We start from the raw sequence: 12552 nt of genomic DNA, 5'->3' as shown, positions 1-12552 counted from the left end.
AGAGGAGGTGCTGTGTTGGCTTGGTTTCCAGAGACTGTGAAATGACTCCTGATCCCTCACATCCGTTGCACTAGTAACTTTCATCTTGCCCTCGTATAGTAATGACTTGAAAGGAGATATTGGTGGGTTATTTGAGTCCCTTCCATAGACGCAACAAAAGAGACAAAGTGAAGTGGGTTTTCTCCATTCAAATGTCTATTTTTTGGAGTTGTGTGGTTTTCTATACCACATAAAACTACAGGTAGGATTGGAAGGCTGCACTTGAAAGTCTCAATGTGTTTTTTGTGGGGGTGGGGCGGGGAGACGGAGTCTTGCTCTGTCACCACACTGGAGTGCTGTGGCACAGTCTCGGCTCACTGCAACTTCTGCCTCCTGGGTTCAAGTGCTTCTTGTGCCGCTCAGCCTCCCAAGTAGATGGGACTACAGGTGTGCACCACTGCGTCCGGCCTCAATTTTTTTTTTTTTGACTGAATCCTTAGCCACTATCAGGGAACTGTCCTCCTTGTCAGAAGGGGGAAGCAGAATTCCTTCATCAATAGAGCATAGGAACTAAGCTCAGGTAGACCTGAGATGGTCTCCCAGCCCAGCCTCTTACAAGCCATTTGACCTTGGGCAAGTTATGTAACATCCCTGAGTCCATTTCATCATCTGTAAAATGGGATTCAAAGCAGTTACATTATTGACAAGATTAAGTGAGATAATGTGGGCGAAGCCCCTGCCTTTAATAGGGGCTCAGTAAATGATAGATTCTTAATAAATGTATCTAGGGTATCTTGGTTCCTGTGTAACTTCTTTTCTTTCATCTGTTGCCCAGAAGAACTACTGAGGTACATAGTAGATGCTCAGTAAATTTTTGTTAAATGAATTTTTGTTAAATGAATGGCGGAGCTTCAGTACTTTCTTTGTCCTATTGTCTTTTTTTTTTTTTTCTGAGACAGAGTCTTGCTCTGTCTCCCAGGCTGGAGTGCAGTGGTGCGGTCTCAGCTTACTGCAGCCTCAGTCTCTCGGGTTCCAGTGATTGTCCCGCCTCACCCTCCCAAGTAACTGAGATTACAGGCACGTACCACCACGCCTGGCTAATTTGTTGTATTTTTAGTAGAGATGATTTTTACCATGTTGGCCAGGCTGGTTTCAAACTCCTGACCTCAGGTGATCCACCCGCCTCAGCCTCCCAAAATGCTGGGATTACAGGCATGAGCTGTGGTGCCTGGCCCCTATTGTCTTACAATAGTACTTCACACTGTGAGCTTTGCTCTAGGAGATGTCCTGAGAGCGCCTTTAAGAAAACTGGCCAGGTAGATTTGGGAACTGCTGTAGAGTACAGATTCTAGCCCTTTCCAGAGATGAATCATGCATGTTACTATTTTAGCAGCTTAGAAAAGTTGTGGGGAGAAGTCTCCCTAGCCTTTTAAGCTTGGTATTTTCTAATCTCATTTGACGGTATAGGGTAACATAGTGCCTTGATGATGCTGTGATGAGGCTTCTAATGAGTTAATGTGTGTAAAGTATTTAGGACAGTGCTGAGCAAAGTGGGTCCCACAAAGGGGCTGCTGTAAGCCCGTCCATCCTTGTGCAGATATTTTTGTGGGAAAGATTTCTAGAAGAGGCACATTCAAAAATTTGATGGGACCGGGTGTGGTGGCTCACACCTGTAATCCCAGCACTTTGGGAGGCTGAGGCAGGAGGATTGGCTGAGCCCAGGAGTTTGAGACCAGCCTGGGCAACATGGTGAGATCCCATCTCTGAAGAAAAAAAAAAAAAGTTGATAGATTCCTCAGAATTACTTTTCAAAATCTAATCTGCCATGATCTAAAGTTCATTTCTCCAGGAAATAGATAAGCAGCTGTTTTCCTATACCACATGTGTTCTGGATCCTCCTCCTCCCTCTGCACCATAACTGAAGATGGGATAGAGCATAACTGAAAGTCACCCCTCTCTTCTCTGTCTTGCAGAAGCCTGGCTACAGATAAGGGACCAAAATGACTGACTCAAAATATTTCACCACGACCAAGAAAGGTATTACTTGTTTAATAATGGGACTTGTCCTACGCTTTCTCTGCCTGTCCCTTCTGTTTTCCTCCTGTGGCGGTAGGGAGTAGGGGTGGGAATGAAGGCCTGGAAACATGTGGCAGGAATGGCCTAGGGCTTGTGGTAGATCTAGAAAATTGAACTGTTGATGATATAAGAAATTGACCACTCCTTTTAGAGCTCAGAAAGGGAAGAACATTAGCTCCAAGTGTGGGGAAAAAAAGTGCCCTTTTATTTCCCATGGCTTAAAATAATTATGTTTTTTTCCAGGGGAAAGAAAACACACAATCCTATCAACACTCCCACAGCAATTTTGTGTGTGTGTGTGTGTGTGTGTGTGTGTGTGTGTGTGTGTGTGTGTGTGTCTATCCATGTATCTGTGTGTCCTTATCCAAGGGCACGTGTTTTTCTTTTTTTTGAGACGGAGTTTCACTCATGTCACCCAGGCTGGAGTGCAGTGGTGCAATCTTGGCTCATTGCAACCTCTGCCTCCCGAGTTGAAGTTATTCTCCTGCCTCAGCCTCCGGAATTGCTAGGATTACATGTGCCCGCCGCTATGCCCAGCTAATTTTTTTTTCCTGTTTTTTTTTTTGAGACGGAGTTTCGCTCTTGTTGCCCAGGCTGGAGTGCAATGGCACTGATCTCAGCTCACCGCAACCTCCGCTTTCCAGGTTCAAGTGATACTCCTGCCTCAGCCTCCCAAGTAGCTGGGATTACACCACCATGTCCGGCTAATTTTGTATTTTTGGTAGAGACGGGGTTTCTCCATGTTGGTCAGGCTGGTCTGAAACTCCTGACCTCAGGTGATCTGCCCCCCTCAGCCTCCCAAAGTGCTGGGATTACAGGCATGAGCCACTGCGGCCGGTCAGGCACGTATTTTCATGGTTTTAATCCTGTTTTTCATTTGACGTTTTGATATCATAAACATTTCCCAACAATTCTAATGACTCACTATTAAGTCTATTGAGTAGCTACACTGAAATTTGCTAAGCTAGGCTTATATCATTGGGTATTTTGGTTGTTTGTGCTTTTAAGGAAATGGAAGATGTTCTCGTGGCTGACAAATGTGCTTTAACCCTGTAAGCATCTTTCTGGCCAGCCCTTTATTCCTCCCTCCTTCCTTCCAAGTGATACTGACACATGCGTGCTGACCAGATGAAAAGAGTCTGTTGTTGGATCAGCTGATCCAGGACTCAAAGTCTGTCCCTCATCAGGCATTTCATGTATTGGTCTAGCTGGTTTTTACTGAGAACCTACCATGTGTAGTGGAAGAGAAACAGAGCCTCTGACCTGGTGTTGCTCAAGGTTGAGCAGGGAAGACAGTCTGTAGAGTAGTAACCACACTGAAGTGTAGTGGGTCCAGGGGGGACTGTGGGAGAGCTCTGGGTGGAGCTGGCCAGATCGATGGGGGATAGGAAGGGGAAGGAGTGAGTGCTGTGCCTGTGACACATTCGGGGAAAGGAAGTAGTGGGCATGAGCTACTGAGGAGGGTGATACAAGAAGAGGTTAGAGCCGGGCACAGTGGCGCCCCAGGTGGTGGCTTGGGTGGGAGGATTACTTGCTTGAGCCGAGGAGTTCGAGTCTAGCCTGGGCAACTAATTGAAAAAAGAGAGAAAGCAATTGGAGAGGTATGCAGGGATCAGTCTTGTGGAGCCTAGTGAGCCACAGGGTGAATGTAGTGCTGAGTGTATTAGAGTCCCAGGGGTGGGTTTTGTTGTTTGTTTGTTTTTTTTTTGAGACAGAGTCTCTGTCACCCAGGCTGGAGTGCAGTGGCGAGATCTCTGCTCACTGCAGCCTCCTGGGTTCAAGCCATTCTCCCAAGTAGCTGGGACTACAGGCACGTGCCACCATGCCCAGCTAATTTTTTTATTTTGGGGGTGGGGTTTTTTAGTGGATTTCTTTTGGGAAGAGAGATGTGTGGACAGACATGCCTGGGTTCAATGCTCCAGCCAAAGAGACAAGGAAACAGGTTTAGGAAAGCAAAGTGAGTATCTTGGGTAGGCCCAAGCATAGGGATTGAGAGCATGAGCCTTGGAGCTGGCAGATCTGGTTTTCAGTTTCAGCCCTACCCCCTACCGGCATTGGATATAGGTTACTGAGCCTCTCACAGCCTCCATTTGCAAAATGGAGGGAAATGCAGAGTTGTGAGGATGAAATAAGAAAATGTGTGGGAACAAGTTAGTATGGGACTAGGCTTAGAGAAGGGCTCAGAGGGCCGGGCATGGTGGCTCACGCCTGTAGTCTCAACACTTTGGGAGGCTGAGGCGGGTGGATCACCTGAGGTCAGGAGTTCGAGACCAGGCAGGCCAACATGGTGAAACCCCGTCTCTACTAAAAATACAAAAATTAGGAGGGTGTGATGGTGCCCACCTATAGTTCCAGCTATTTGGGAGGCTGAGGCAGGAGAATTGCTTGAACCCGGGAGGTAGAGGTTGTGGTGAGCCAGGATCGCACTGCTGCACTCCAGCCTGGGTGACAGAGTGAGACTATGTCTCAAAAAAAAAAAAAAAATGGCCGGGCGCGGTGGCTCATGTCTGTTATTCCAGTGCTTTGGGAGACCAAGGCGGGCGGATCACGAAATCAGTTCAAGACCAGCCTGACCAACATGGTGAAACTCCGTCTCTACTAAAAATACAAAAATTAGCCTGGTGTGATGGTGCCTGTAGTCCCAGCTACCTGGTATGCTGAGGCAGGAGAATTGCTAGAACCCAGGAGGCAGAGGTTGCAGTGAGCTGAGATGGGGCCACTGCACTCCAGCCTGGGTGACAGAGCGAGACTCCATCTCAAAAAAATAAAAAATAAAAGAGAAGGGGTCAGGAAATGACATCTGCCCTCCTAACCTGTTAACAGGGTCCTGACTATCTGTCCATGGCAGGGCCAGACAACCCTACTTCCTCATTTGTTTTTTTCACATCATGAAGTTCTTCAGAACAATTGATTATATGCTTGAGCTCTCATGGAGCAGCTGAATTCCTGTTTTCAGAGCTGAGCAACCAACCACTTGTGTCTCAGGAAGTGAAACCCTGAACAAGCTGTTTTAAGTAGAGGTTTGAGGAAAACAGGAAAGGCCTCTATGTGGGAATCCACAAATCCTGCCCTCACCCCGCAAGCCTTAAGTACTCAGGTTCTATTGCACTGAGGCTTTTAAGGGTCTTTTGTTGAGTGAGGGTAGCTGAGGACAGCTTTGCCTTCCACTGGGTTTTTAGCTCCCTGGCTGAGCAGAGCCTGCCATCATGTTTTTGATGCTTTTGTCTTCCTCAGAACCTTTGTAGCTTCCATGGTTCCTGTTGCTTCAATCCATCCAGAGTGGCCTCTAAGTTTCTTTTTTTTTTTTGGAGACAGGATCTCACTTTGTGTCCCCCAGGCTGGAGTGTAGTGGTGTCATGGCTCACGGCAACCTCGATCTCTGGGCTCAAATGATTCTGCAGCCTCAGCCTCCAGAGTAGCTGGCACGGCAGGCGCGTGCCACCACACCAGGCTAATTAAAAAAATTTTTTTGTAGAAACGAGGTCTCACTATGTTACCCAGGCTAATCTCGAACTCCTGAGCTCAAGTAGTCCTCAGCCTCTTTTCTTTTTTCTTTTTTTTTTTTTTTTGAGGTGGAGTCTTGAGTGGCGCCATCTTGCCTCACTGCAACCTCCACCTCCCGGATTCAAGCGATTCCCCTGCCTCAGCCTCCTGAGTAGCTGGGATTACAGGCACGCACCACCATGCCTGGCTAATTTTTTGTATTTTAATAGCGACGAGGTTTCACTATGTTGGCCAGGATGGTCTTGGTCTCCTGACCTCGTGATCTGCCTGCCTCGGACTCCCAAAGTGCTGGGATTACAGGCATGAGCCACCGTGCTGGCCGATCCTCAGCCTCTTAAAGTGCTGGGATTACAGGTATGAGCGACTGCACCCGGCCTACAAGTTTCCATCTTGTTAATTCCTGTCCTAACAGTCATCCCTCACTGTTGCCTGGCCCACCTGAGGCCAGGCGCCTGAAGCTGCCTTCAGCCAACAGCATAGGATGTCTTACTTGCCTCCCTCTGGTTCTTTTGGAAGTTAGATACTGGGAATCGTCCCCTGCCAGGGTAGGGAGGGATCACTCATGCTTGCCTCCTTTCCTTAGGGGAGATCTTCGAGCTGAAGGCAGAGCTCAACAGTGACAAGAAGGAGAAGAAGAAGGAGGCAGTGAAGAAAGTGATTGCATCGATGACCGTGGGCAAAGATGTCAGGTGTGCAGGAGTAGGCCTGGTGGCAGCTGGAAGCTGGCTGACAGGGGAGGGTTTATAGCTTGGGTCCACTTCAGTCTCTCCTTTAGGGTGTCTAGGGACCCATGTCTCCCCTCATACAGCTCCCTTCATAAAACTTTCTTCCCAATAGAAGGTTTTGTTTACACAGGAATCACAAGCCCAGACACTGACAGGTCAGGTGGTGATGGAGTGAGTTAACTGGAGTAGGTGGGAAAGGTAGCAGGCGATAGAGTGGGTGTGGCATGAACCCTCTCAGAAACTCCAGAGGATCACTACTGGCTGGGGAAGAGGACCCAGTGTGGCCAGGTCTTCTGGTTTTTAAAAAGAATGGGAAATCTGGGCCAGGCGCGGTGGTTCACGCCTGTAATCCTAGCCCTTGGGGAGGCCCAGGCAGGCGGATCACGAGGTCAGGAGTTCGACACCAGCCTGGCCAATATGGTGATATCCCGTCTCTACTAAAAATACAAAAATTAGCCAGGCGTGGTGGTGCATGCCTGTAATCTCAGCTACTCGGGAGGCTGAGGCAGGAGAATTGCTTGAACCTGGGAGACAGAGGGTGCATTCAGCCGAGATTGTGCCATTGCAGTCCAGCCCAGGTGACAGAGCAAGACTCAGTCTCAAAAAAAAAGAAGAAGAATAAGAATGGGAAATCTGGATTTTTCATTTTAAATCTCCCTGTCTTAAGTGGCCAGAAGATATTAAACAAACACTGTGTGGTGCAAGTAAAACACATGTGCAGATTGGATTTCTGTAATTTATCACTGGTGTGCAGCCTCTGTCACACCTGATGGCTAAAGCAGGTCGTGTGTAGAGTGGCTGCTGCACCTTGGCTCATGCCTCCCCTGTGGGAGCGCCCAGTGACCCAGCTTGTCTTCCCATCTTTAAAAACCCATTCGAGGCCGGATGCTGTGGCTCACACCTGTAATCCTAGCACTTTGGAAGGCTAAGGTGGGTGGATCATGAAGTCAGGAGTTCAAGACCACCTGGCCAACATGCTGAAACCCCGTCTCTACTAAAAATACAAAAATTAGCTGAGCGTGGTGGGGGCACCTGTAATCCCAGCTACTTGGGAGGCTGAGGCAGAGAATTGCTGGAACCTGGGAGGCAGAGGTTGCAGTGAGCCAAGATCACGCCACTGCACTCCAGCCTGGGCAACAGAGCGAAACTCCATCTCAAAAAAAACATTCAAGGTCTGCCTTCCCTGTGTTTCCTTCCCTGATCACCCCAGCCCACTACCTCAAGCTCAAAGCATTTGCTGTCTGTTCCCATCACCCAGCTCTCAATGGAAACTGTTCTCTTGTTATGTGTACTTGTGTTTACCTGCTCACCAGATTGTAAAATCTCAAAGGCAGAGACTGGATTTTAAAACAGCTTAATATTTGCGCAGTATTTGAGAGTCTGCACAGAACATTTTGAGATTTGTTTTCTCAGTAGTTTCTTACAATTCCCATATTGTAGGTAATGACAGTTTTACTGCCAAAGAAATAAAAACATAAAGTGACTGCCTAAGAGTCACATGGTTTATGGCAGAACTAGGACTCAAGCCCAGTTTTTCTGAAATCCAAATCCAGGCCGCTTTCACCCATGCCCTCGTGGTGCCCAGCCCTGTGCCTCATAGCCCGGGTGCTGAGGTGGAGCAGCTCCCATCCAGGTGCCAAGATAGGCTCCCACTGCTCCAGACGTCCCCATGGATTGCTCCCCAGCAAAGGACCTCCTGCCAGCAGCTCCGGGAAGGAGCTCTGCAGAGAGCCCTTTGGAAGCCAGAGCAGAAAGGGAGCAGGCACCTGCTGGACAACTGGGCCTCCTTCCAAGTCAGATTTCTTCCAGGACAAAGCTGCTCTCCTTCACCCAGAACACCACTGTCACCTCCTCACAGAGGAGAAACATCTTTGTTCTTCCATCTCAAAAGAGCTGACTTTGTTGATATGACGGGCCCCAAAGAGCGAGTTGGCCTCATCAGCAGTTTTTCCTCCTCCCTCCTCCCCATTCTTCCTGGTGCGTCATCTTCCAAGGTGACACATACATTTTGGCTTTGGCAAGACTCCTGCCTGTTGGGACTCAGGAAGTTCACTTTGTCCTCCTAAGTCTCTATGTTGACACGTCCTTTCCTATAAACACATAAGAATTGAGAGGGGATATGATGATTCCAGAGACAGAAAATTGATCTCTAACCAAATTTCACATCTTAAGAAGGCCTGTGACTCTGGGCCCACGGGTACCACATTGAGAAGGGTTCCACCCAGTGGTCATGAGTACGGACCTTGTTCTCAGACCTGACTCCTCCAGGCAGGTTATTTGACATTTATGAACCTCAGTGTTCTGTGAAATGGGGATCATCCCCTGACTTCTAAGGGCAGTTAAATGAGATCAAGCATGTAAAGCTCTTAGCACCAAGCCTGGTGTATGGTGCGTGCTCCATGCATGCCATGCTGGTTCTTACCGGGTGCCAGAGCTTGTGGTGAAAGCAGCGTGAGCCATCCTGCTTCCCTGCGACCCTCCAGAACCAGCAGCCCAATGTAAGGGGCCACGTTAAGTATCAGAGAGGGAGAAAGGATTATTTTCATTTACTCAGCATCTCCCAGATATCAAGGACCAGATACCTAAGTATGTTGTCTCATTCAGTTATCATAAAGGCCCTGTGAAGTGAGTTTCTGCTGCATCTTTCTTGCAAGTTAGGAAATTGAGACTCAGGGCGAGGGGGCAGGTGACAAAGGAATTTCTCCAACGTCATATAGCTAGCAAGAGGCAGTGGTGGGTTTGATGGGCTCCAGAACTCATGTTTGAACTATATGAAAAGAACCAAGGACTTTCCTGCTTTTAAAATTACCCTTTGGGATTCCCTTTCTATCAATAGGTGTTGATTGTTAACAGCAGACCTGAAACCCTCCCTTTTACCAGGAAGTCCAGTGTGTCTCTCCTTTCTCTCCTACCCACTGTCCTCTCACCCACTAGTTAGCAGCCTGAAAATCTTCCTCTTCCTTTCTTCAGCCTTTCCCATGCTGACACCATTTTGACCTTCCAGTGCCCTCTTCCCCGATGTGGTCAACTGCATGCAGACGGACAACCTGGAGCTGAAGAAGCTGGTATACCTCTACTTGATGAATTACGCCAAGAGTCAGCCTGACATGGCCATTATGGCCGTCAACACCTTTGTGAAGGTGAGCAGACGCTTGGTAGGCGTGGGGACATTGGGTGCTTAAGGCTCTGTCTCCCCTCAGTCTCTTTGGGGTGGGGCCCTGTGGCGTTGCATGGAGTCCAGACCTTCAGACTGCGTGCACCCGCCCAGCCTGCAGGCCTCTTCCTCCAGCAGAGGGCTCCCACACTCCAGAAAATCAGATGTTAAGGACCCTGCGTAACTCATCCTGTGTGAGGTCCTGCCAGGCCTGTTGATCCCCTCACTGCCCTGATTGGGCCCTGCCCTGCATGCTTTGCCAGGGCAGGAATCAGCAGGTGTCCGAGAGCTTCTCTGTTCCCCTTATAGACTGCTGCTTTCTCCATTTTCTGTCCTTCAGATTAAATTGTCAGCTCTGTGCACCTATATTTTAATTTTATTTTCTCCTAACGTTTAGTACCTGTGAATTTGTATACCTTTAGAACCTTAGCTCCCCTGAGTCCTGTCCGTGCTCGGATATGGGGAAATGAGGCTTCTGTGGCCCAGTGGAAAGACCGAGGGCTGTGATGCTAGGTGAACGTGGGTTTGAATCACGGCTCTGCTCTGTGGCTTCAGATGAGCTCCTAGCCTTTCTGAGAGCCTCAGTTTCATCATCTATAAAATGGGACCCGTATTGTATTTCTACTGTGAGGATCAGAGGAGACGGTGTGCAGAGCTGGCATGGGTGCCAGTTATATAGCATTTACTTTTGCTGCTGTTGGCTGTAGTTGGTGAAGGTCCACAGCAGCCATCTGATGTCGCTCAGCCTAGCAGGGCTCAGAGCTGCAGGCCAGGGAGAATATGAAGCCACAGATGGCTTATCCCATCCCTGCCCTGGCCGATGGCTGGTTCCCCCCAGGACTGTGAGGACCCCAACCCCCTCATCCGAGCCCTGGCAGTGCGGACCATGGGCTGCATCCGCGTTGACAAGATCACAGAGTACCTGTGCGAACCACTCCGGAAGTGCCTGAAGGATGAGGATCCATATGTGCGCAAGACAGCAGCTGTGTGCGTGGCCAAGCTCCACGACATCAACGCCCAGCTGGTGGAGGACCAGGGCTTCCTGGACACCCTTAAAGACCTCATCTCCGACTCTAACCCCATGGTAAGCCACTGCCACCCACCGTGCCACCTCCACCACCTCCCGGGTTGCTTGGGAAGACATTGGCTTGACCCTTCACCAGGCAGTCCTGAGTACCTAGAAGTCGGAGCCTGGCTGGGGGTGCCAGTTGTTCTTGTGCCTTGTGGTGGTTCAGGCACCTTCTCTGGAGGGAGCTAGACCTGGATTCCCTTTTCCTCACCTTCTGACTAGTTGTGCAACCTGTGGCAAGCTGCCTAGGCTCTCTTTTCTTCATCAGTGAAATGGATCTCATTCTACATGGCTGGCAGGAGTGCTGTGAAGATGACGTGCCTGGGATGGCCTGGTACACAGTGCGCCATCAATACTAGTGCCCTCCTTCCCCTTCTAGTCACTGTTATTGTTGCTCTCTTCTCACCAAGACATATGCTGCATGTGTGGTGCTTTTCCCTTCCCCCATCTTTGCTGGATTGTAGAGGGTCACCCTTGAAGTAGCATAGCCTGGAAGACAGGATGTAGCTGGATGCGGAACTCCACAGTCTCCTTACCCATGATGGTGGCAGCAGTTTGGAGGGCAGTTTGGCAGGGCCTGTTTAAAACGAATGCACAAACCCAGCCATTCCCCACTCTAAGCAGAAACACTGAGCAACTGCCATACACAGTACTGAGTGGCCAGTACAGGGATGGGCACTGGAGCACTGAATGGTTCACAGAGAAAAGTTGGAAACAATGCAGAACCCTTAAAAACAGCTGCCTGGGCCAGGTGCGGTGGCTCATGCCTGTAATCCCAGCACTTTGGGAGGCTGAGGCGGGTGGATTATGAGGTCAGGAGATCGAGACCATCCTGGCCAACATGGTGAAACCCCGTCTCTACTCAAAATACAAAAATTAGCTGGGTGTGGTGGCATGTGCCTGTAATCCCAGCTACTCAGGAGGCTGAAGCAGGAGAATCACTTGTACCCAGGGAGTCAGAGGTTGCAGCGAGCCAAGATTGCGCCACTGTACTCCAGCCTGGCGACAGAGCTAGACTCCGTCTCAAAAAAAAAACAAAAAAACAGCTGCCTGAGGCCACACACAGTGGCTTATACAGGATTACATGCCTGTAATCCCAGCACTTTGGGAGGCTGAGGCGGGTGGATCACCTGAGGTCAGGAATTCAAGACCAGCCTGGCCAACATGGCGAAACCCCATCTCTACTAAAAATATAAAAATTAGCTGGGCATGGTAGTGCGTGCCTGTAATCTCAGCTACCCGGGAGGCTGAGGCAGGAGGATTGCTTGAACCCGGGAGGCAGAGGTTGCAGTAAGCCAAGATTGCACCACTGCACTCCAGACTGGGCAACACAGCAAGACTCATTCTCAAAAACAACAACAAAAACAGGCTATGTGCAGTGGCTTACGCCTGTAATCCTAGCACTTGGGAGGCTGAGGCAGGAGGATCACCTGAGGTCAGGAGTCTGAGACCAGCCTGGCCAACATGGCGAAACCCCATCTCCACTAAAAATACAAAAATTAGCCGAGTGTGGTGGTGCATGCTTGTAATCAGTCCCAGCTACTCGGGAGGCTGAGGCATGAGAATCACTTGAACCCAAGAGGTGGAGGTTGCAGTGAGCTGAGGTCACACCACTGCACTACAACCTGGGCGACAGAGCACGACTCCATCTCAAAAAACAAACAAACAAACAAACAAAACACCTCTCTAGTGGAAATGGATTGAGGGCCTGGAGCTTCACCTGGCAAGCCCCTCTTCTCCAGCCCCCATCCTCTCCCGGTAGCCTCGAGGAGCTCTGCAGGAATCCCCTAGCTCTGAGAAGCACAGCTGACAAGCATTGAAGTGAGCTGCTGTTGCTGGTAGACAGGCGCTGCTGTGTTAGGAAGCTGGGAATGCTTTCTATGGCTAGGCACTTGGAGCTAGGTCTTTCTTGTTTTTCTAAATGGCAGGCACACTTGTTTTGTTCCAGTTTGCAGAGGAGTCAGCAGGGTGAGTGCTTGGAGTGGGTCTCGTTGCAGCTCCAGACCCTGCCCATTGGGTCATATTCCTTTCAGGATATTTGACCT

The 12552-nt window shown here is 49.5% G+C and overlaps 1 protein-coding gene across 12 annotated transcripts in view; it reads left to right on the top strand.

Moving 5' to 3' along the window:
* Window positions 1–12552, top strand: part of AP1B1 (adaptor related protein complex 1 subunit beta 1) — a 60566-nt gene that overhangs the window by 19544 nt on the left and 28470 nt on the right. For 6 of the 12 annotated variants that reach the window (XM_054470205.2, XM_054470204.2, XM_054470202.2 and 3 more), the window contains exons 2-5: window positions 1953–2016; window positions 6143–6248; window positions 9289–9424; window positions 10277–10522. In XM_054470205.2, coding sequence (XP_054326180.1) covers window positions 1980–2016; window positions 6143–6248; window positions 9289–9424; window positions 10277–10522 — 525 coding nt within the window. In that variant the 5' untranslated portion in view covers window positions 1953–1979. Of the gene's footprint in view, window positions 1–1947; window positions 2017–6142; window positions 6249–9288; window positions 9425–10276; window positions 10523–12552 lie in introns of those variants that run through there. The other 6 variants (XM_063663057.1, XM_063663056.1, XM_063663054.1 and 3 more) reach the window with 3 other exon arrangements.

This window comes from Pongo pygmaeus, chromosome 23 (genome assembly GCF_028885625.2).
Source record: "Pongo pygmaeus isolate AG05252 chromosome 23, NHGRI_mPonPyg2-v2.0_pri, whole genome shotgun sequence".
NCBI lineage: Eukaryota > Metazoa > Chordata > Mammalia > Primates > Hominidae > Pongo > Pongo pygmaeus.
The sequence above is the reverse complement of the archived record's forward strand: the minus strand, read 5'-3'. Positions and strand labels throughout refer to the sequence as shown.